Below are 24,740 nucleotides of genomic sequence, written 5' to 3'. Positions count from 1 at the left end.
TCAGCTTTGTATGCAAAACAAAGAAGTAAAGGCTTCCTTCTTAGAAGAAAAAAAAAGTGAAGAAGAGGTGATGACTGGGTTCAGAGGCTGGAAGACCAGCTGAGCAGGGGGATTTTAGAAGCCAACAGCCACAGATTGATTAATTAATTAATTAATTTGTCCAAGGATTGAACCCAGAGGTGCTTAACCACTGAGCCACATCCTCAGCCCTTTTCATTTTTTATTTTGAGACAGGGTCTCACTAAGTTGTTTAAGGCCTTTCAAAGTTGCTGAGGCTGGCCTTGAACTTGCGATCCTCCTGCCTCAGCCTCCTGAGCATCTGGGATTACAGGTGTGCACCACCATGCCCAGATACCACGGATCTTTAAGCTGGGGTAAATCGTTGTTAGTTTCCTGGTGCAAAGAACTTGTTGACAGTCAACCACGATTCTCTGGCCTCCTGGACTTTCCATGAGGTCTTGGGGCATGTGGGGTTGGCACAGCAAAGAAAGGAGTAGGGGCTGAGGAACAGGGCTAGGGCTAGGTGGCCTTGAAATGGCAACAAGGTCTCATACCACAAAAAAAAAGTCCCTCTTCCTATGCCTTCTGCCAGGACCCAGTAAAGCTGAAAACCTGCTCATAATACCCAGAACCTAGACCCTAATACTTTTTTTTATTTTGTTTTGTTTTGTCTTCATGGTACTGGAAGTTAAACCCACAGCCTTGTGCAAGCTGCACAAGCGCTGTTCCACTGAGTTGCATACCCAGCCCCTTTTTAAATTTTTACTTTGAGGCAGAGTCTAAGTTGCCCAGGCATGCCTCAAAATTGTGATCCTCCTGAGTAGCTGGTATTACAGGACCTTAACACACTTCATATATAAAGTGTTTTTTTGCACAGTTTTAATATGCATCAAATTTTGTTTTCTCCTTTTTTTTATACGAAGGATCAAACTCAGGAGCTCGCTCATGCTAAACAAGCACTCCACCCCTGAGAGCTACATCCCCAGCCCATTTTATTTTGAGACGGGGTCTCACTAAGTTGCTGAAGCTGGCCTTGAACTTGCCAACCTCCTGCCTCAGCCTCAGTAGCCAGGATCACAGGTGTGCACCACTGTGCCCAGCTATATTTCAAAGTTTCCAAGAGAGCAACTACTGTGTCATGTTGTTTGTGACTTTATTAAGAGGGGTTTGAACAGTGGCTGGAGAATGTCTGCCTTGAGAAGGGGACACATAAACAGAGACCTGAAGAATGAGCAGGAGTGAGAAAGGGAAGAGGTCTGAGGCAGGGGACAAGGGGAAAAGAAGCTGAGTACCTAAAGATAGACTTATGTCTGAGGAGGTGCCCTTGGATCAGGGGCAGAAGAAAGCGGGAAATTACCTTGCCCAAGGTGCTCTAAGCAAAGCAGGCAAGCAGCAAATGCAAAGGTCCTGAGGTCAATACGCACCTGGCACCTTCCAGGAACAGCAAGAGGAGCAAGGTGCCTGGAGCAGGGCACATAGTGGGAACTGGAGAAAATGAGATGGAGGAGTCGGCTCATCTCACATGGGTCTTGCAGGCCATGGGACTGTCTTGTGCAGGGTGAGACTCAGAACCACGAAAAGATTGTGCGGAAAGGATTGATAGGTTCAAGGTCTGGGCACCGCCCCCCCCCTCCAGACTGTAAGCTATAAGAGGGCAGGGACTTTGTTCCCTGCCAAATCCATAATCTTGGAACCGCATCAGGCCATACATAGCCAGGCCTCAGGAAATAATTGAAGAAGTGAATGAACCGGTCAATAAATTAATCCTCCGCCCCGCCCACTCCCGCCGTTAAGCCGCGATCCGCGCTGCGGCCTCCAGAGGGCGCGGAGCGGCGGGAGTTTCCGCACGGAGGATTTTGCGTGAGGCACCGCGTGGGGCGGGGCCTGCGGGCGGGCGCCCAGCGGCTGGGCTGTGTCGACCGCTGAGCGGAACGCGGTAGCAGGGTTGGGGCTATGCGGCGGCGGCCGGAGCGGTTTGAGACGCGCACGGGGCGAAGATGGCGGCGGAGCGACAGGACGCGCTGAGGGAGTTCGTGGCGGTGACTGGCGCCGAGGAGGACCGGGCCCGCTTCTTCCTCGAGTCGGCCGGCTGGGACCTGCAGGTAGCGCCTCGAGGCGGGCCGCGTCGGGTGGGCGGGGGACTGCGGGGCGCGGGCGCTTGGCGCTTTAAGCCCGAGGCGGCCGAAGCGCACAGTCATCCCAGCCTGGTCGGGGCCCGACCCAGGCCTCACGGTGCTGGGGCCGCTTGCCACGCGTCGCCGGCCCCGCTTAAGAGTCGGGGGCCGCGGGCCAGCCCTGGTCTGCTCTGCCGGAGCTGTTTCCCCCTCTGCCTCTCTGGCTCCCGGCGTCGGCTGGACTCGGGGCACCGCCGCAGCAGGCGTGGAGAGGGTCGCCTGGGGGCGTGGCTGCCGCGCCGGGTGCGGGTCGGAGGCCCGGCGGGTCCGAGCCACCGGCTCCAGGGTGGAACCGCGCGCCGGATGACGTGATCCTTCAATTCCGTCGCCGCGGCTTGGCGGCGGTGGAGGGAAGAACCTGGCCCTGGAGTTGGCCCACGCCCCCTCTTACCTAATGCTGGGAGAAACTACCTCTGGGGAGGTGGCGCAAGATTGGAGCCTCTTCCCCATAGTTAACTTATCTGTAAAATGAGAGCTTCGTAGAATTTACTGTTTAATTCACTGGCACGTACTAAGTATTCATTAAACACTTGTTGACTAAGAAGATAAGCTTCACGAGACAGGGATTTTTGCACACTGATGAGTCCCCATTGCCTAGAACAATGCCTGGCATATAAGAAGCTCTCAGTAATTAATTATAGAAGGAGTTGCATAAATGTTCTTGGCCAGCCCACGTCTTAGGTAGATGATGGTGAATGACTAATATTTATTGAGTACTTACCACAAGCCAGGCACTGTTCTGCTTTACGTGTCTTATGTCATTTAACCTTCACGTTTTGCAGCTGAGGTTTGAGATTAAGTGACTTGCTCATGGAAGGCCCTACTGGCTCTCCAAGTGGAGAACTCAGTTCTATCTGATTCTAACCAGACAGGTAAAGACTAGTCCCGTTTTATGGGTGAGGAATTAGCATCCCAAAGGACAAGAGTATGCCCAAGGTCACCCAGCCAGTAAGTAGTGGGGTTGGGATTTGAACTGGATCTGCCGACTCCACCATTTAAATTGCTTCCCATATGTAAGAGTTAAAGCATCACATACCTGTACAGACACAGCACAAAGGCCCTGTGCTGAGCAGAAGTGCAAAATAGAAAGTCTTCTCCCTGAAAGAACATAATGTAATGGTCAACAGGTCATCTGTCTCATTCTCTCACTCCAGGTGGAGAAAGTGTCTCGGGTATATGCTGTGACTTACCTAGCAGGGGCCAGGACTTGAATGTAGGCTCTCTGAATGTCAGTTCAATGCAAGTTCCCAGATAACACACTACTCCCCGACAGGCTGAGTATGTCCCATGACAGTGTACCTCCTGTACACTGAGTCTGTACACTCAGTGTCTCCTTGAGAATAGGAGTGGTGTCTTCGTCTCTGTAGATCTCAGTGCTCTTTCTTATTTATTTGTGCAGAGTATAAAGAAATGATTAGTAAATGCCTATAATTGATTTGGTGAGACATATAGTCACAAATGGCCAAAGGACTCTTATATAGTCCTTCTGTGTGTGTAGAGCTAAGATGTGGTAGTGCTTAAATCTTAATGAATCGTCTCATCCAGTGTGCAGGGTTGATGGGACAGGTGTCCCCATTTCACAGAGTAAGAAACTAGGCACAATGTCAACACCTGTAATCCCAGCAACTCAGGAGGCTGAGGCAGGAGGTTCACAAGTTTGAGGCCAGCATCACCAACTTAGGTAGACCCTATCTTGAAATTAAAAACAAAAAGAACTGGAGATATGACTTAGTGGTAAAGCCCCTGGGTTCAATTCCCAGTACCAAAGAAAGAAAAAAACTGCTTCAGAAAGAAGAGTGACCCCACATTTCCTGACTTAGAACTTAAGAGTGAGGGTCTGAGCATACTTCCTGAGATCAAAACTGGCTCTACTCCTTAGTAACCCTAACCTTGGGCAATTTTCTTAACTTCAGAGTGCTTCTGTATCAATTATAAAATGAGACAGTATTAGTACTAATTGCATGGGTTTCTGTGAGGAATAAACGAATTAACATGTGTCAAATACTCAAAACAATTTGGCACATAAATGTTCAGTAAACAAATGCTGCTTGTACTTTGTAAAATATGAATGAAGAGTGTCTTCCACCCCGATCTTCCTTCTTGCCTTCGGGTGATATGAAGATTAACAGTTCGTCTACTATCTTTTGGTCTTAATTTTCTATGACCCCAGACACAAGCCGGCTGTACGTGTGGGCTGTATCTGTATTTTTGTTCCTTTGTGCTCAAATGAGATACATATTAGGTGAAGGATGGTTTAAGGGTCCCAAGGTACTACCTCTCTGTTTCAGATCGCACTAGCGAGCTTTTACGAGGACGGAGGGGATGAAGACATTGTGACCATTTCGCAGGCAACCCCCAGTTCAGTATCCAGAGGCACAGCCCCCAGGTAAGGGCCAACTTCACTTACTGCTACATGAGTGTTTCCAGCAGTGATGAGGAGCTATTCTCTGACTTGACAGAGGGTTCAGACCTGGATATGTGGGCCACTGGGTTCCAGTAAGATAATTAGACCAAGTGGTGACTAGTAACTCCCTGAAAACCTCATCATTTCCTGCACAGAGTCTTGTTTAACTCTTACCTGAGTGTTGATATAATTTAATTCTAAGAGAAACTACAGAATCTATTTTTAAGATTTTTAGGGGCCTTATATTCTTCTTTTATTTATGAAACACAAGGAGTGACTGTTCCATCTCTTGAGGTTTTTAAATAGAAGCCAAAGGACTTCCTTTCAAGACATTGTACATGTGAAAAGATTAGGCCAAATGCTGCTTCAGTGTTTTGGGATGGCCATTAATGCTGTTAAGAAGTCTTTAGAGAGTGACAACGCACACCTGTAACCCCAAGTGCTTCATAGGCTGAGACAGGAGAATCACAAGTTCAAGGCCAGCCTAGGCAATTCAGTGAGATCCTGTCTCAAAATGAAAAGAGGGGACTGGAATGTAGTGGGTGAGTGCTGGTATAGCATGCTCTCCCTGGGCAGCCAAAAAAGAAAAAAGAAAGGAGAAAATAAGTCTTGTATAAAATTAACTTGTGTAACCTACCTCTTCCCAAGTTGATTTAGGGAGGTGACAGTGTTAACCTTTGGGATCCCATTTGCGTCACTTTTCCTGGCCCCCTGCCTCCCATAGCAGATCACTCTTGTGAGCTACAGAGTGGGACGGTGCTGGTCTTCAGGAAACAGGCAAAACCTCTTCCTACAGAAGTGTCTGAACTCTGATGTTCCCCTTGGTTTAGCCTGGTTGCATCTACTCTGGCCTATGTTTTAGCCAGAAAATTTTATTTGGATTTGAATTCAACCCCAAATGCAAAAAGGATCTTTCTTTGCCATGATGTGATAGATGATCTTTCTTCTGAGTGCGTCTGAGGTTTAAGGACATCTCCCTTTGAAGCAGGAATACTAGGTCCAAATCTCAGTGCTCCCTTCACATCATTCTCAGCCTCCCATCTGGAGAGAAGAGAGGTCATAAGAAGGTGATCTTCGAGTTGTTTGCAGTATTAAGCTGCAAGGTGTTGGTGATGGCACACTGGGGTTTTACTGCCTGGGTTGTGGTTGTTAGGGTAAGGGCCGTTCTTGCAGCTGCTGGTAGAGGTTACTGATGAACCTTTGTTATCTACCTCCAGTCACTGTTATATGTTGGTATGTCAGAAATACCAAGGGAGAGAATTAGAAACTTGGTCTCTATGCCAGTCACAGGTACACTCCTCTCCTCTGTAGTAGTCCCAAAGTCCTCTCAAGACAGTGTTTATTAGAGCAAGGGCTCGGGAGCCTAACTGCACGTTCAAATCCCAGCTCTGCTACCTCAGGGCTTTGTGATCTTGGACAGGTTACGTATCTCAATCCTTCAGTTTTCTTACCTGTCAGATGGAAATGATAGTAGTGCCTGCCACACAATTAAATGAATCAGTACTTACATAGCACGTAGAGCACAGTTTGCTTTATCTCTATTTTCATTTTTATTTTTATCATTTTGGTGTCCATTCTCATCTTTGTTCTTTGTACCCTGTCTCATACCACAGCAAATATGTGTGTTTAAAAATAAGCATAAAAGTAAAATAATCAAGGAAATAGGATTTAACAGTAAGCCTGAAAGGAATAAAAAACTAGCACACATTTAGCCCAAGAGACCTTGTCTGATTGCCTTGGTTAAGCCTTGGGCTTGGTAATGCACTATGGTGAAGCCAAGAAAGAGGAAGAGGGAGGGCATGGTGTGTTCGTTATCGTCCTTGTCGAGGAGGAAAGTGTCAACTGCATTCTCAGGATAAGCCATACTTGTACCAGCACCCCAGAGGGGACCTGAGAAGTGCCTCCTTCCCCCGACCTGGCTGTTGCAGAGTACTTAACCTGCTGCTGTCATCTCCTCACCTTCCATTCATGGTGCACCCACTGCCATGTAACCACAAGCAGTGAGCTCCTGTCACTCTAGGACAGGGATGTGTGACGTGGAGCCTGTGAACTCCTCCTGAAGGAGTTTGTAGGATGGACGTGAGAAGCTCTACACACTAACTGGAATTGTAGGCACAAGTTTTTGCGTATTTTGGCAGGTACCTCTTCTGGTAAAAGTGTCCATAGCTTATATCACATTCTTGAAGGAGGAGACATAAAAAAGGTTAGCACTTGCCATGGGAGGAGGTGTAAAATCCTCAGTGATAACAGTTGGTTATTTATTGAGCACTCAGTAGGTGCCAGACTGTGACTTAGGCCTTTCCATACACTTCTTTTTAGTCCTCACAACAAACTGTGAGTTGAGAGTGCTGTTACCGTTCCCATCTTACAGATGAGGACACGGGAGCTAGACTTGTAAGATCACACAGTATAAAATAGGGTTTCAGGTCAGGGCTGTTCTGCTTCCAGCGTCTCGGCTCTCATCCCCAGCAGCACACTGCTGCTCCTTGTGGACACCAAAGTCCTCCAGAGTTTGCCCTGAACCTGCCTTCCTAGGCTTTTCCGCTTTTCTTTGTTTCTTTCGTCCTTTGTTCCAACCAGACTGAGTTCTTTGGCATCCTAGCTCTGCCTTGTTTTATTCTGCCTTTGTTTGAGCCTCTCACCTACACGTGTCCACACTCTTGCTCTCTGCCTCCTCCATGTTCACCGCCATCCCCACCCCTCTGTTAAGCAGCACTCCACAGTCCTAGTCTTCAGAACTCCAGTTGCAACTATTCATTCACTTTGACCGTATCCACATACTACTGGGTGACATCTCCTTTGTTGTCTTGAACTATTCATGGTATTTAACTAAATTTTCTCTCCCTAAGCAAATTGGAAGTGGGAGGGCCGGGCTTTCAGGAACACTCACCGTCGGTCCAGCTCTTCCATCTATTCCCACCGGTGTTCTTACACCTGTCAGCAGCATTGGAAGTAGACAGTCTGCTCCCCGTTCGTGTGTCATGGGTCGAGCACCTCAGCTGCTGCACTGAAGAGTCAGGCCAAAGTCTTGTCTAAGTCCACAGCTGCCTCTCCTGCCACATACTGCCTCACTGCCCAGCACCTCCCACCTCTGTCCCCTGTACACTGGTCAAGCAAGAGGTAACAGTTTCTACCTTTGTTTTTCCTCTTTCAACTAATAAGAGATGTAATTTATTAGGATTTCAGGGACTGCAGTTGTTGGATTTTCTAAAATTATACTGTCCAGTAAGTTAGCTACTAGTCTCATGTGGCTATTTAAGTTTAAAATATTAAATAAAACATTCAGTTATTTGTTTGCACTTACCCCATTTTAGCTGTTCAGTAGCTACACAGATACAACATTTCCATCATCACAGGAAGATACTGCCACACAGAACAAAGATGACCCGATTAAAAGCAGAAAATATAATCTAATAAAGAGCTTCTGTGCTTCTTTGGGATTCCAGGGTAGTCTAAGGAATACAGTTTTAGGGGGTTTTTTGTTTGCTTTTTAAATTTTTAGTGTTTTGGGGAATATAGTTTTATGGTCAAAAAAATGGAAATTTTTGAGACATTTTGTGAAGACCATAGAACGGAGGAATCTGACAAAGGTAATGTGCCCAGGACAGCCATGCCATAAGGTGACTTTCAAAGCATTACTCCAGAATGGTGGCTCTCAAACTTGAGGGTGCATTAGAATTATCTGCTGGGCTTCTTAAAGCTGGTTTGCCAGGCATCCTTCCCAGAGTTTCTTATTCAGGAGGTTTAAGGTGGGGCCTAAAGATTCGCAGTGTACAGGTTTACAGGTAATGCTGATGTTTCCTGATCCAACGATCATGCTTTGAGAATTGCTGTTCAAGAGAAGTACTTAAATATGTCACAACATGCAAAGTACTCTGTCTACATAGGGTCAGTACCCCAACCTCACACAGAAACCCAGGAGACTCATGCTGAGATTATTACCATTTACACAGGAGAAAATGAAGACAGACAATTTAAGTAGTATGCCCAAGATCCCAGAATAGGAGGCAGACTTGGGATTGGATCCACACATGTTGATACCAGAATCTGTCAGATACCTTCAAAATCTAGATGTGTGGACTTGGGGTGGGGAGGAGAAAACCTACAGCCAGAACCAGAGCAGGCAACTTGCTCAAGCAGACGTGTGTATATGAAAGAGTTCGGCAACAGGAGAGGGTTTTTCCCATGGATTCTTCTCCTGGCCATATCTTTGGTGGAGACTTTGGGCTGACCCTCTCTGAACTCCCCACACAGGGAAGGTGAGTGAGTGGGAGAGCCTGTCTGGGCACCGATACAGATGTCAGCACGCTGATCCTTGTGGACCATGTTGTGTTCAGCTGAAGGAATGCCCAAGAGTTTGCTCTGCTTGCTCAAGCAGGGACTGTATTTGTTGTAGAGATTGGTCTTTGTCCTCTCACTTCTTATTGAGGAAAGCTCAGAGCCTCTAAGTTCCAGTTGTCTCCTTAAAATAAATCTTCAGGATGGAGCTGGAACTTTCTCCTTTATAAACAACTCCTGTTTGTTTGACCTCGTGAAACCTCTATTACCCTCTTCCCTCCATATTCTAAGAAAACTATTTTTTTCCTGTGAGAAATACAGAAATTTTTCATCTTTATAAAACTTGCATCTTATCGTCCTTGAAAAACTAAGCCTGTTCTTTGAGAACAGTTCTAAACTAGGAAGAAAGTAGCCATATAAGACAGCGTCAGAGGAGAGAGTTCACCCTCCTCTCACCTCTGTTATGTTCTCCCCACCTCACCCTGCACAACACTGCTTTTTTTTTAAGTATTAACAAACACCTTTTCTTTATTGACCTGCAGCAGAAGCAGACAGGGCCTCTTTTCTCCCAAGGCTGCCCACCCACGTGTTCATTTCATTTCTACTTCCTGGATCCTCCTCCGTCCTACAGTGTTACTCTGTACATTTGCATATGCAGCTTCCCTGTAATGCTGTTCAGTCCCCTTGCCCACCAGTTCTTTGTCACTGGTCCAGATATGGTGTTTAAGCAGGATGTGGTGTACATGCCTGTAATTCTAGTAACTTTGGAGGAGGATTGCAAGTTTGAGGCCAGCATTAGCACTTAGTAAGACCCAGTCTCAAAATATAAAAGCAAAACTCAGCCGGGGACCTACGTAGCTCTGGTAGAGCGCCCCAGATTCAGTCCCTAGATTGAGGGGGTGGGCCTGGAATGGTATTTTTTGGTGTCCCCCCCATCCCCCCTTAAGAGGCTCCATGTTTACGAGGCCCCACATGCTTTCTCTGTATCCCTCTAGCACAGAATTTAATGGTGACTGCCTGGCCCATCTATTCTACTATCTTGTAAGAGCTGTCTAATGATCTGTATAGTCCTAGGGCTAGTCAGTGCCTGGCATACAGGCATTCCCTCAGTGCTTAAAATTTAAATTATGAAAACAGTTACCCAGTGGTGTGCTTTTAACATAGTGAAGACCTCATTGCCCCCTGCCCAGGACAACTTAAATTAGATTACATTTTACCTCACAATATCACTTTTTAATTTATTCTCAATCCTGTGTGGCTTTGAAGAAGTAAATGCCACACTATTTTACATATAAGCCTAAGGGGGTTAACCCTCTTCCATATACATCTTCTTATCCCACAAAAACAAAAAATCTCTCTCATCCCATTTCTACACTCTGTAGCTGATGATGGGGTCACTTTCTTTAAACTCTGAAATCATTTTACTCCTTTCTTTTTCTCCAGTGATAATAGGGTGACATCTTTCAGAGACCTCATTCATGACCAAGATGAGGACGAGGAGGAGGAGGAGGGACAGAGGTAAGTTTTGGATGGGGCAAAACCCACAGGAAGTTCACAGTGGTGCCTAGATCACCTAGGACAGGACATGGAACACCTGCTCGGTCACTGTTAGTCATTACTTCTGGGAAGGGGGCACATCCTGACGGCACTCCTACTCCCTGTGGCTTAGAGGTGATCCCTGTCCCCTGTTACTTTTTGTGGTTTTATGGATTTGTCTTGTTAAATTGTTCTTTAAAATGTGTATTTGTTGAGGACGATTAGGGGAGGGAAGAAATCAAAAGGAAAAAGTCATTCATCATATCAACACAGACAACCAGGTGTCAGCACTTGCAGTGTACTTCTTTCCAACTTTTTCTTTTTACAGGTAAAGCAATACATCACATAATAAATAGAATAATAGACTTCTAAATGTATATTCCCCCAAAACAAACGCGCGCGCGCACACACACACACACACACATACACACACAGGTTGTTTTTAACTTTTAGGAATGTCATAATAAAATTAATGTCCATTGTGGAAAATATGGACTGATGTAAAGCATAACATTAATTTACCCTTTGGTAACTACAGTTAATATTTTTGGTATATTCTCAGTGGGTCTTTGTTCTATGTTGTATTTTGCACAGTGAAGGTCAGATTTTGTTTTTCTTTTGTTGGATTAATGCTAGGTCTTAAACCCTTCATGTCATTGAAATTCTTCATTAGTTTTCCTTCTTTTTACCACTGACCTACATCCCAAGTCCTTTTTATTTTTTGAGACAGGGCCTCATTAATTTGTGCAGGCTGGCCTTGAACATGAAATCCTCCTCCCTCAGCCTCCCTGGTCTCTAGGATTACAGGCATGTGCCACCACACCTGGTAATTTCAGTGGCTAAATAATAATCTGTCATGTGAACTATCCAACATTTAGGTTGTTTCCAGTTTTTTTGTTTGCTTGCTTTGGGGTGTTTTGTTTTTGTTTTTGTCAGTACCGGGGATTGAATTCAGGGCCTTGAGCATATTAGGCAAGTACTCTACCACTGAGATACATCCTCAGCTATTTCCAGTTTCTTTACTACTGTAAATATCAGAGCAGTGAACATCTTTGTGTATTAATATTTGACCAAATTGCAGATGATTTTCTTACAATAATTCCTAGAAATGGAAATACCAGGTCAAGAGCATGCATTTTTCCTAAGGCTCTTGATCCCAGGCTCCCAGTTCTTAAGCCAAGGCTTGGAGATCCTTTGATTAAAACCTTATAGGCTGTTGAACAGAACTTTACCTGAACTGAATGAGAATAAAACTGGCTTTAGCCTCATTTTACGGGTTTTGGTTCTCCATGGGTCTGCCTCATTCTATCAAATATTCCTAAGACACATTCTGTAGAATAATGGTTATAGAAATGCAGTTTCCTCACAGTGGTTAGTCTTTAACAAGAGGGCTAGGGAATTATATGTGTTCTCCTGTTTCATCTGTATTGTGTTCCCCAGAACCTTCCTTTTAAATACAAAGTTCTGTAACGTGTGTTAATTTTAGGGTTTATATTCCTTGAGTAAAAGGTAGTGTCACCAAGTGTGTGATGCTCAGCTCCTAAATGGCCTCCACCATTCCTGTCCAGACTTTCCATTACTTCACCTCCATAACTCCCTTGGCCCCCTCAGTATTTCAGACCTGAAGTGACACTGCCCTTCAGGATAAGCTTCACTTCACATTCCCAGATGAATTCTAGGAATTAAAGGATTGGGAGTAATTTTCCTAGGTTTTGTGAATAAGAGATAAGGAAGCAGCTACTTGACAACTGGTTTTCAGGCTCAAGTAAAAAAAAACTACTAACTTAATCTTAAGCCAGTCTTAGCCCATTACACAGCCTGGTGTGGGTGTGTCGGGGCTCGTAGTTGAGATCTGAGCTTCCCTGGCCTTCTCCAGTACCATCTCCTCTGGTCCTCCAATGTACGTCACCAAAATGGTGCGGTGAGTCTTGGGGGAGCTCTCGGTGCTGTCACACCCCCTCATGTGTGCATTACTCTTGCTTGTTCTTTTGCATACATCTGCTGATTTGAACCTCACCGCCCTGACTTAAGGAGCAGGTAGGTAGGGCATGTGGTTCCTCCCTTTCATTTCAAAGACAAGGAAAGTGTACAGAGCAGAGCACTGGCTTACGCAGGTCACAGTGGCAGAGCCAGTGCTGGAACCTAGCTGCTTATACTAACCACGCCACTGCCACCATTAACCCAGAGCTACTAGAGGTAGCGTCATCTGACTAGGACTGTAGTTGCTGCCTCCTGGAGAGGTGCTGGCCTCCAGATGGACAAGTCCCAGCTGGCACTCTCCTGTGCTGACATGGTGCCGTGCATGCCTGGAATGCCCTTCCCTGATCTCTTCACCTGATAACCTCATCCTCAAGACTCAGCCTGGAAGATGCCCTTGTAAGAAGCCTTGGCTGTCCTCCCCAGCTCATTGTGCCCGAGTCCCCTTACTGATGTCATGGCTGCTCACATTGCATTGTGCCTGCCTGCCTCTGTGTATGTGTCCCCAACTAGCCAATAAGTTCCTTTAAGACGAGCATTGTGCCCTTTGCCCAGCACTGGGCCCAGAACCTGGCACATGCTCTGTTTGTTTTCGATGTGCATTTGGTATTAGAAGTTTATTTTCTACACAGGTTTTATGCTGGGGGCTCGGAGAGAAGTGGACAGCAGATTGTTGGCCCTCCCCGGAAGAAAAGTCCCAATGAGCTGGTGGATGATCTCTTTAAAGGTGCCAAGGAACATGGAGCTGTAGCTGTGGAACGAGTGACCAAGAGCCCTGGAGAGACCAGTAAACCTAGAGTGAGCATGAGGGTCCCTGTCTATGCCCACAGGACTTGGGGTCCCTCCTGGAGAAGGAGACTGTTCATTCAGTTAGATGTGACTGGTTTTTTCCCCTCATTTGCTTACTTGGTCTCCTATGTAGAAGACTAATATAGTTTCCTCCACTCTTTAACATGCAGCCACAGTGGGGGCAAACCTTTGGCCTGTGATCTAGATCAGGTCCTGCAGGCGTGTTGGGCTTAGTCTTTCCAATTTGACCAACTGCGTATTTTGCATTATTTTGTCCTAATTGACTTAATTGCCACCAACTTGGTATAAAATCTGAATTCGCCCTTGGAGATATGAAAAAGGCTTTGGAATTATACTGCTCCTGGATCCCTACATGGCCGTAATTAACTAGAGTTTAATGGCAGCTGTTCCTTCTAGCTGGACACCTGCTCGCCTTTCCCATTTTCACCCTAATCCTAGCCACTTAATTCATATGCCATAGTGCCTGGCCCTGTAGGCACTGAGTTTAATACTCAGAGAAAGCGCATCCGGTAGTGAATAAGCATGGTCAGGATCCCTGTCCTCTTTTCTTTCTCTCGCCTACAACACGTCATTGAATCTAAGAAGCCCCATCACCAGGTGATTATGAACTTGTCGTTTACAGCCATTTGCAGGTGGTGGCTACCGCCTTGGGGCAGCACCAGAGGAAGAGTCTGCCTATGTGGCGGGAGAAAGGAGGCGACACTCCAGCCAAGACGTGAGTGTGCCCGCCTTCGCAGGGAAGCCTATGGGCTATTTTGCTTTTTTTTTTTTTTCTTTCAAGAAGGGATAGGTTGTGTGTTTATGTGAACCAGCAGCCTCTAAAAGGGGGTTCTATAGAGATAGTGCCCTTGTGTGGTCTGAATAGAGGGGCTCACCGGGGTGGCTGTCATCTGACTGAGCAGGGGCTGGTAAGAAGAGGTGGGGCAAGGGAATGGACAAATGAAGTTTTCTGGGCATTCCATGGATCTCAGGCATAGGGACATTGTATCTGGGATTCTCTGGTTTGCCTTATTTCTGTCCAGAACTTTTTCCCCCATGCATAGGGTCCTTCCCCCTGTAATTTGTAATCATACCATATGGATAAATTTAATCTTTTTAAAACTTAAATATTATGCCACAAACATTTCATATAACCTTGTGAATATTACTTTCTTTCTTTTTTTTTTTTTTAATATTTTTAGTTGTAGATGGACACACTACCTTTCTTTGTTTTTATGTGGTGCTGGGAGTCGAACCCAATGCCTCAAGCGTACTAGGCAAGCACTCCACCACTGAGCCACAACCCTAGCCCAGATACTACTTTCTAAAATGTATTGTTCTAAATCATTTTGTTTTGTTCCAAAATAAAGTCAATCAAAATGAAAGAAAAAATCCTGTCCTGTTGTGGCAGCCGTTACCAAGGCATTTGTTTTTAGCCTTCTAGAACCCATTTCTGCGAATGTATATAGGGAGTTCTTGTTGATAAAAATTGTAGATACCATTTTTTTAATGACTGCAAAATAGTCTATGAGTAGATTTGCCATGGTAGTTAGCAGAATGCTAGCTGCATACCAGCCCACTGGCAGTCCTACAGAGGAGCAGTCCACAGCTTCAGGTGAGTCATCTGCTCAGGCCATCTCACTAAAGTGGCAGTCAGGACACAGCCCCAGGCTTCCTTAATACAATGCCCACGCCCTAAACTGTGCCGTGTCACCTTTCTTTAGGTTAGTGCTTGTTGCTTGGTTGTTGGTCGATTACCCTTTGCACACATCTATACATATGTTTGCTTATCTAATAACAATGTGGTGGAATAGTAAAAGCCTACTGATTTGCAGGTTCAAATCAGTGTGCTTTCCAGGTTCCTGTCAATGTATTAATTGCTTACCACCTGCCAGGCATGGTGGCATGTCTGTAATCCTAGCAACTCAGGAGACCGAGGCAGGAAGATCTCAAATTCAAGACCAGCCTCAACAACTTGGCAAAACCCTGTCTCAGTATAACATGTAACAGAGCTTGGGGATGTAGTTTAGTGTAAAGTACCCAGGGTTCCGTTACCAGTACCAAAAATAATAACAACGGCTTACCTCCTGTCATCACAGGTTCATGTAGTGCTGAAGCTCTGGAAAAGTGGATTCAGCCTGGACAATGGTGAACTCAGAAGCTACCAAGATCCAGCCAATGCCCAGTTTCTGGAGTCTATCCGCAGAGGGTGAGCTGAAAAGCCCTTCTTTGAGTTACAAATAAGTGAATGAGATGATAGGAAAGGAAGAAGCAGAACATTTATGATTTGAGAAATAAGTGTTCTGAAGCAGGTTTAGCACAATTAAAATACAGATTAACAGATCTGCTCCAAAAGCTTTGTGTTCATTTTTCCCCTTTGGGTCTGGAGCAAAGCCAAGTGGCCAAATAAGAAATAGGTGTCTGTGTGACGAAGTAGACAAGAGAGAAGGTGAAGGTAGACAGGAAGCCAGTGGAGCATCAGGTTCCTGCCCTGGGCCCTCTCCTTACCTGTCGCGGGCATTGCCATCCTGCACTCTGCAAGCCCCAGCATTGCCTTTTCCCTCAGGGAGGTGCCGGCTGAGCTGCGGAGGTTAGCGCATGGTGGACAGGTGAACTTGGATATGGAGGACCATCGGGACGAGGACTTTGTGAAGCCCAAGGGAGCCTTCAAAGCCTTCACTGGTGAGGGCCAGAAACTGGGCAGGTAAGGAAGAACACTGGCCAGGCCCTGCAGACCTTGTGTCCTCACTGTGGATAGCCCTTTACTGTTTACAGACTTGTTCAGATTTTATTTTAATGGGAGGAAGACTATGGAGAATGTGGGCTTTGGGATTAACAACCCTCAATTTAAGTGTCTCTTTCTTTACTTTGTAGCTGCTTGACCTTGGACTGGGTAGCCTGTTTCCTCAGCTATAAATTGGGCTAACGAGAGTCCTTACGTCCTAGGATTATTGTTAGAAGGAGTAAAGGAGCTGATGCACATGGAGCACTGCCCACAGTGAGCAGCAGGCGTAACGTCCTTGTCTGGTTTGACTCAGTAATCCAGGGTGTTTGGGGAAAGTGCCATCTTCTCAAAGGCTTAGGACCTTAACTGGGAATTCTGGAGGCGATAAGGAATTCCCACTCAGCCAGGCCTCCTGGTAGATTGCTCAGGATCCAGGAACCCTCAAGGGCATTGCTGGCCCCTGTGCAGGCTAGTGTCCACCATTGTGGCAGCTCAGCAACTTTTATCCTTTCCCTTTTGGCCCTGCCTGCCTCTCTTCCGTGACTTTCCTGCCTTGTGTCCTCTACTACTGCCTTGTCTTCTCACTTTTTTACCCTCTGCCAACAGTTATTCTCTGTCTTGCATTCAAACTCCCAGTGGGATCTGATTGGTTAATATCGCCTGCATTCTCCCACCAGGGCCTCAGTCAGCTTATAGGCAGGCTGCCTTCTCTTGGGGTCCCACTGAGCTTTGACCATAGCCATGGGTTCACTCTGTCAGTATTTTTCTGAAGGAACTGTTGCATGTGAAAGGCATTTGGTATAGTGATCCTCCCTTGCCAGTACTGTCCTGGTTGTACACAGGGAAACCCAGGCTCTTGGGCTTTTAGCTTGCCCTTGGGCACCTGCTAGTGTGTGGCAGAACCAGGATTGGAACTCCTTGCCTTGCTTCTGCACAGCAGGACCTCCTCTCTGCCATTCTCCTTGCTGCCATAGGAAGGACTCAGAGCCTGGTCTGCAGCAGTGAGGCCCTTTCAGCTTCTGCCTGGTGCTCGCCTGTCTTCCCCTACCTCCCTGTTGACTGTCCATGCCAAGGAGCAAGGGTCAGAGCTCAGGGCGTTAGGCAATAACAGATTGTGACTTACCGAAACTGAATAGGTTAGCTAGCCTGCTGTCATTTCATCTGCCACGTGGGGGGCTGCCATTCCCAGGTGAACTTCATGTCAGCTGTGGTGGAGCTTTGGAGAGCACCTGATAATTTTTTTCGTTTATTATTAATCCATGATGTTCCATCATTCTAGATGTGGTGCACTATAAGAAAACTTCAGTTGAGCAGCAAATGTGCCATTTATGGCAACTTATGAAACAAAGGTTTTTAGAGACTTTTGTTTGTTTTTGTTTTTTAGTTCTGTTTTGGTTTTGGGGGGAGTTTTAATATTTGTTTTAGTTGTAGGTGGACACAGTACCTTTATTTTACTTATTTATTTTTATGTGGTGCTGAGGATCAAACCCAGGCCTCACGCATGCTAGGCAAGCGCTCCACCACTGAGCCACGGCCCCAGCCCTGGTTTTTGTTTTTTTCTCAGCCTCCCAAGCTGCCGGATTTTAAGCGTGTGCCACTGCACCCAGCTAGAGTTCTGTTCTTGTTTTATTTTTGTTTGTTTTGTACTGAGGGTTGAACCCAGGGGTGCTCTACCACATCCCCAGTCCTTGTCACTTTTTTATTTTGAGACAAGTGGCGGAAGGTGGCGGCACGATGAACACGAGCGCTGCTCATGAAGCACCTTCACCAAGCCAGGCCCGGCACTGCGCACTTCTACACAAGAACTCACTCAGGCCACAGCCTGAGTCTCACTGAGTTGCTGAGGGTCTTGCTAAATTGCTGAGACTGGCCTCGAACTGAATCCTGCTTCAACCCCCTGAGTCACTGGGATTACAGGCATGTACCACCAGGCCCAGCTGAGTCTCAGGATTTGAAATTATGACAAGAAAGTATCTTAATGCCAGTTTATTCCACTGCAAAGGTAATAAACAGGTGACTGAGGCTCTCCTTGTGACTCATGATGTTCACGGTGTTTGCTGGAGACACTAGAAGTGCCTCTAAGACTTGCTTCAGCCTCTCCAGCTCTGGGTGAAGTGCCCTCACTCTTGTAACCCAGGTGGGAGCAGTTCTCAGGAAACTAAATACAGGTAGGTCCTCTGGACAGATGAGTGTGTCTGTCCTGCACAACAAATAGAGCAGTTTGGACTGATGCTCTTTGAGTGTCTCACTCTTATTTGAAGAAGCATGAAGCCCAGGGTTGGAGTTTCTCCTCCTCCACTCCATCCCCCTGAGAGCAACATTGGCTGGGAGAACCTCCTAGGGGACCTTCCACTTATAGCCCACGGGTAGACAGCACCGTCTCCAAGTGATTTTGGTCCAGAATTCAGGCAACATGACAGGGCATAATCTTGAAGAAAGATAGTAAACAGCTATTGGAGGATTTTCCCCTGTCAGCTGGCGCTGTGAATCATTTCCATGAATCATCTCCTTTAATCCTGTTTTGATCCCCATTCTACAGATAAGGACTTCAGGCTTAGAGAGGTCAGGCTTGCCCAGGGCCACATTGCTGGTCAGTACCACCCTGGGTTCCCTCCAGTCTCTGCTCCAGGTGTCATGGGTGTTCTCGCACAGCCACGTAGACACATTTGTACTTCTAATGTATGCCTGGTACCATGCATATTTGTAGCTATTTTGTCAGCCTTGGAGATTGTACTGAACTCTACATTAGGAGGAATCCGAGTCTTGGGGTCAGGCTTCTGAAACCCAGGCCTTAATCTGTTAACTCCAGGGCATGGCACAAGAAGGTGACGATGTTGAAAGAGCACAGGACCTAGAGCCAGACAGCTTGGCTTGTATCCTGGCTCCTCCTCAGACCAATGCTGGTGTCTTGGGCAGATTGCCTGACCCCACTGCGCCTCCATTTCTCACCTGAGAAGTGGAGGTGATGAGCCCCGCTCTTACAGGCTGTGGCCTGAGTGAGTTCTTGTGTAGAAGTGCGCAGTGCCGGGCCTGGCTCGGTGAAGGTGCTTCATGAGCAGCGCTCGTGTTCATCATGCCGCCACCTTCCACCACTTGGTGTGTCCGAGCAACGCAGCCACGTCCGTGCTTCAGGCTTCCCTCGGCCTTCCAGCGGTAGATAGCAGCCTCTGCAGGGGGCTGTGCAGGGAAGGGAGCTCAGGGCCGCCTGGTGCGGAAGACCCTTGGTGTCAGGTCCCATGCTCTGCCCTCTACACACACCTTCTCATCTGACCCTCCCAGCAGAATAGTTCCTTGTTTTACACAAAAGCACTGAGACCCCAGGAAGTTTTGTGACCCTCTCAAGGCCACACTGCTAGTTTAGTGGTAGAACCGAGACCAGAGGGCAGACAGTGCCACTGCAGATCTCATACACACCAGCTCTCCTTGGTAATAATGGCTGCCACTCGCTGGACTGCCTGCCCTAGGAGATTCAGGGTCAGAGGAAGATCTCCATTTCAGAGAAGGAAATGGAGGTGCCAGGATGTTCAGTCACTTGCTGAGGGTTACACAGTTCCTACATGACAAGCACATCGGATCCCTAGGAGCAGAGAAGTTTGAGAAGCCATTTTCAATACAAGTATTTATATGAAGTAAACCATAGAAAGGAAAGCTTGACAAAGTCCCAGCTGGTGGGAATGCACAAAATGTATAGAGGGAGAAAGCTGTTCATTGTGTATTTAAAAGTTTTAGAACTAGTCCACAACACGTGCTTCTGTTTTCTCATCTGTAAAGTGGACATAACATCTATCTCACAGTGTGGTGTGAAGGTCCCATAAACAGTGCCTGCCCCAAGTAGGTGTAATTGGCACTCCGGTCCCCTCTCCCCCACCCTACCTGAGCAGATGTCAAGTGCTTTGAAACAACCTCCTCCTCGTTTTAGGCCTGAGTGGAAATGGGACTGTCCCCTTTCTGGTGGGCAGTAGCTTCCATGAGTGCCTTGTCATGGGTACTTGGACTTGTTCTTAACTTGAGGAATCTGCTGCCTATAGTCTAATAGAGTTGGCCTAGTGCCCTTAAACTAGTGAACAAAACAGCTTCAGAAGATGTGAGGCATTTACAGCACTTTGCACTATTTCCAGGCATCTCTTGAGGCCTGTGGTCGATTGCCCATGTGTCCTGCCCATGTCTGAGTCCCGTGTGCTGGGAGGCGGATGAGCGGGAGAGTTCCTCATGCATAAATGCGGCGAGCATTCTCCTCTGAACTCCAATGTGTATTCCCTAAGCACATATTTCACTTTGACAGAAAGAATGATTACTCTGTGCTCTTTGCATGTTCCCAGACAGTGTTTCACAAACAGGATTCCCTGAAACACTCCTGCTGCAGGTTAGTAAGCGTAACATCAGGAAGGGCCTGGTGGTCAGTGAGATGCCTTCACTGCTCCTCTCTCAAGGCCCTGAACATGCTAGTGCCCTGTGATGCTGCTGGGTTCAATCTCCAGTTCCGCACACCATGGGAAAAAAGTCCCACTACTGCCTTTGTTGAAATTAAGGAAGCTTGAGTACTTGTCCAAGGTCACGTAGCTAGTCGGTGAATTCAGACCCTGGTCCACCCACTTCTAAGGTGTGATTTCAGAAGTCTGGCAGACCTCGTGTCCTGTTCCTTGCATAATTCAGCCCTGCAGACCCGGCACTCAGCTGGCCTTTGGGAAATCTTGCCCCCCCTCACCCTCATAATTGGCACATGAGTGTGAGAACGTGTGAATGAGGTCGCACTAGGGTCACAGGCCTGAAGATCCTATCCCAACCAGTCACCTGCCGGACTTTGCCAAGGCTGCCTCTGCTGCAGACATGGAGCGCTCCCCTCAACTGCTGTGGCTCTTCTGGTCTTGAGCCCATCTCTTCCTCCTCGGCATCCTCCTTCAAGCCCTTGTGCAGGTGAGGACCCTGAGGAGGAGGACAGCTGAGGAGCTGGCCCAAGCTCAGGAGAGGGGGCCAGCAGAGACTCAGCACGAGGGTAGATTCTCCTGGACTGGTGAGTTCCGCAGGGCAGAGATTTCTTCTGTCCTGGTCTCTACATCAGCAGCACCAAACACAGGCCAGGTGCACAGTCGATGTCCACTAGCAAGCAGAGATGACAGTTCCCTCCCAGCACCTGTCCTGATGTGCTCCTCTCTCCTCAGCACGGCACCCCAGGTGTTGAATACCAGCTCTCCAGCCCAGCAGGCGGAAAACGAAGCCAAAGCCAGCTCTTCCATCCTCATCAACGAGTCAGAGCCTACCACAAACATCCAAATCCGGCTTGCTGATGGCGGGAGGCTGGTGCAGAAGTTTAACCACAGCCACAGGTACCGTGTCACCTGGCTTGACTTTGCTAGCAGTGACCTGGAGCCTGGGAAGCAGGAAGCTATTCTGAGCTTGAGCAGGCTTTCCCCAGGCAGGGGAGCAGGGGCACAGCAAGTCTGAAGCCTTTGTCACTCTTCCATTGGGTGCCAAGGACAGCTCACTCCCTCCTATGCATCTTGTTCCTCATCCTTGGGGTTTTTAAGCCACCAGATTCTTTGTTCATAGGAAGTGTCAAGCCAAAACCCAGGTATAGAGGAGGTTAAATTAGAACTGCTGTGGTTGGTGGAGGGGGAAGGTGCAGGGCCCACACCTCACCCACCTGGCTTCTTCCACCTCCCCCTGGAGCCTCTGAAAACCACTAGGCTGTTCAGACTTTTCTGGATCTGGTCTTTGGGAATTCTGGGAATACCTGCTGTCTCAGGCCATCTGGGCTGCTCAGGCCAAACTGTCCTCTGCGAGTAAGATGGAAAAACTGAGGCAACCAGAGCTGAAGATATCAGCACGGGGGTTGCTGGAGGACTGTCACCAGTAAAGGTACTTGGCAGCTCCTCTCTTAAGAGTAGGGGTGTCTTAAGTTTCATCAGTCATGGGCCAGCCAAGCCAGGACCATATGTGGGACCAGTGAAGGGTTTGACCCCTTGGGTGTTGACCAGGCTAAGCCCAGGGGTGAGCCGGAGCCTCAGGAGGCTCGCTGAAAGGGCGTGGCCCATTTCACTGACCTGAGTTGCTCGCCTCAGCTTCAGTCCACTCGGAAACCCCAGGACTGCTTTCACAGGTGGAAGCCTGGGCTGAGTGGGTGAGGAGCTACTGCGCCCCAGTCTCGGGCTGCACCAGGCACACCCAAGCCTTGCACTGGGTTCGCTGTAGGTGCACAGGAGCCAGGGGTTGGAGGCAGAAGGAAACTCCAGGGGAAGGGGGCTCTTTCCAGATGACATCACTCTCATACCAGGTTTAGGACACAAGCAGCATGTGGAGGAGGAATTCCTGGCCTGCGGAGTGCTGAAAGATAGTTCTGAGTACCTCCCAAGAGAGACCTGTCTGCCCCTGTGGAATTCATGGTCCACAGAAAGAGACAGTAATCAGAGCATTCCAGACGTGTTTATTTACAGACTTGATCGTGCTCATGAGAGAAAGGTGGGGATGGGAACCAGGAGTAGGCGAGGCTGCCGGGAGAGGTGGCTTTCCAGCAGAGGCCCACGGTGTGGTCAGGAAGGGAGGCAGGGGAGCTTCTGGGGAGACCCAAGCGTAGGAAGGGAGCGCGGCCTGATAACTGAAAAGGGGAGAAGAGGGTGAAGGCGGAGGGCAGGCCAGGGCAGCGCGCCAAGGATGCTGGTGTTCGTGCCAGGGAAGCAGGGGAGGGACTGGCCGATGCTTCCCAAGGACGGCATGGCTGCGGTGCTGGAAGGGGCTCTGGAGGGCTCGTCCTGAGAGCAGGGTGGTGGGCGCCAGGGAGGGTCCTGCTTACCACCTGCACCACCCCCACTCCTCCAGGATCAGCGACATCCGGCTCTTCATCGTGGATGCCCGACCGGCCATGGCTGCCACCAGCTTTGTCCTCATGACTACCTTCCCAAACAAAGAGCTGGCTGATGAGAACCAGACCCTAAAGGAAGCCAACCTGCTCAATGCCGTCATCGTGCAGCGGTTAACATAGCCACCTGGCCGCTGCCTCACCACCTCCTGCGTCTCCACGCTGCAGCCATGCCCCGTGGGGTCAGCCCTCCTGTCCCCCGTGCACACCCAGCGGTCCGGTGCCACGTCTCCTCCGTTGCTCTGGGTCCTTAGATCTCGGTTGGACATTTGTTTTCTTCTTAGTTGCATTTCCTGGGTTTTTGTGACGATCAATGGACTTTAAAGAAAAAAATAAAAAACAACCAAAAAAACTGAAGAAATATCACCAGCATATTGTATGGAATCTCTCCCATTGAAGCAGACTGATTGCTATAAATCGTATCTTGGGGGCTTGCGGGGGAAATGACACTTTGCTTCTATCCTCCATAAAAATCACTGGCATACAACACACATCCACAGCCCTCGCAGGCTCTTCCCCCCTTTATTGGGGATAGGGGTGAGAAGAGACTTTGCAACTGCTTGCTGCACAAGAATATATCATATGTCACTATAAAACTACTGCAGCAAAGGGCCCTGTGGGGTGAGGTCAGAGCTGCAGGCATGCCTTCAGGACAAAGTGAATTTTGCCCCCTACCACCCAGGCCACTCCCTGGCAATTCTGTGTGGTCATTGCTTTTTAGCTTCATGTGCACACGCCTGTTTTAGGAGCTAGGTAGAGGGACACAGTTCATGCCAAGCCACAAGAGTACAGTGGGCTATGTTGGCCTAAGAAACGAGTCAGAAAGGCACCGAGCTTTTTGCTGATGCTGTGTGGCCAATCGAGTGTTGAAGGGTGGGTGTCTGAGTGCCTTCTGCCATGGTGGTGGTCGTTGTGTTTAATGGCCGTGCAGTGACTGAACCCAGGGTCCTAGGCATGCTGGGCAAGCATCATACTTCCCTAGCCCCTGTGTTGGTTGCCAGAGTCTTCTGGTGAGCAAATTGTGAGGAGTGTGACATCAGTATGTGACTTTGGGCTGCAGGTTTCACTTCAGTGATCATCTGCCCTGCTAACCTCTGACTTGTAGCCACTTGTGCAGTGGTCCCGGCCTGGTGAAGACCCTCCACTCCGTAAGTTTGCTTCCTCATGAGTGTGGGGAGGAGGGTCACGGGGTCTTGGGTGGACCCTTTTCCACTGACAGAATCCGCCTTTGCTGTACTAAGTGCCTCCCTCCCCCTTCGCAGCCATCACCAGTCACTTGCACCTTGCTGCTTCACCCCTCCTGAGCCAGGAGCCAGCGTTAACTAGGTGGGTAGGGAGGGGTACAGCAAGGGAGGCAGAGGAGCTGCTGGAGAGACTGAGTCCCAGAGCTGCAGAAGGGCTGGCTCGTGTTTCAACCAAGATCATCCTGAACAGGGACTTGGCCTGGTGCTTCCCATACCAGACCTGCAGATGCAGTGGCCTCCCCAGGCTGCAGCATCTACCATGGTGTTCTTGCCAGTGGTGGAGGTAATTACAGATCCGGAAAAAAGAAAATACTGTCACCTGACCATTAAAATCCAGAATGAGGGCATGGGAGTTTTGTACTTCCTAACGGGCTGCTTGGGAGGAAATTAACAGCAGCCAGCCTCAGTGCTTTGGCATATGATGAGGGTCCCACTTATGGTACCAGACCTAGCTCCCAAGCCACAGACCAGGTGTAAGTGGTAAAACGCCAGTCCCAGCCCCGCCTGCTGATGTTGAGGCCCCTCCCAGCGCCTCCTGGGGAGTTTCTGCTTACATTAATTAGCACCCACCAGAAGAGAACCTAAAACACCCAGTTACACCCTGCCTTACCTAGAGTAGCTTGCAGAGGGCTCTGGGACAGGAGTGCAGCCCGCCCTACAGTTGATGCAGTGAGAGATTGCTCTGATCTGATTCCAGGGTGGGGAAGGAAGTTTCCAGCCCCAGTTTTGTGTTCTGTTGGCGGAGATGGGAAGTCCCTTT

The 24,740-nt window shown here is 48.2% G+C and overlaps 1 protein-coding gene across 2 annotated transcripts; it reads left to right on the top strand.

Moving 5' to 3' along the window:
* Positions 1–1,925: 1,925 nt before the first annotated feature.
* Nsfl1c (NSFL1 cofactor) lies at positions 1,926–23,102 on the top strand. Of its 2 annotated transcripts, XM_047541000.1 has the most exons (10): positions 1,927–2,102; positions 4,463–4,560; positions 10,300–10,374; positions 12,424–12,429; positions 13,002–13,167; positions 13,802–13,894; positions 15,258–15,367; positions 15,725–15,862; positions 21,043–21,207; positions 22,697–23,102. In XM_047541000.1, the coding sequence occupies exons 1-10, from the start codon at positions 1,998–2,000 to the stop codon at positions 22,857–22,859; spliced, it is 1,119 nt and encodes a 372-aa protein (XP_047396956.1). In that variant the 5' UTR covers positions 1,927–1,997; the 3' UTR covers positions 22,860–23,102. The 2 variants fall into 2 exon arrangements, with proteins under 2 accessions (XP_047396957.1, XP_047396956.1); XM_047541001.1 differs by lacking the exon at positions 12,424–12,429 and having other exon boundaries at positions 1,926–2,102.
* Positions 23,103–24,740: the final 1,638 nt, after the last annotated feature.

Source organism: Sciurus carolinensis, chromosome 2, assembly GCF_902686445.1.
Source record: "Sciurus carolinensis chromosome 2, mSciCar1.2, whole genome shotgun sequence".
NCBI classification, from domain to species: domain Eukaryota; kingdom Metazoa; phylum Chordata; class Mammalia; order Rodentia; family Sciuridae; genus Sciurus; species Sciurus carolinensis.
This window is presented reverse-complemented; position numbering and strand designations above follow the sequence as displayed.

Coding starts and splice junctions, on each gene's coding strand:
- Nsfl1c (XM_047541000.1), top strand. CDS start 1,998: ATGGCGGCGGAGCGACAGGACGCGCTGAGGGAGTTCGTGGCGGTGACT. Junction 4,561..10,299: donor TCCAGAGGCACAGCCCCCAG/GTAAGGGCCAAC, acceptor CTTTTTCTCCAG/TGATAATAGGGTGACATCTT. Junction 21,208..22,696: donor AAGTTTAACCACAGCCACAG/GTACCGTGTCAC, acceptor CCACTCCTCCAG/GATCAGCGACATCCGGCTCT.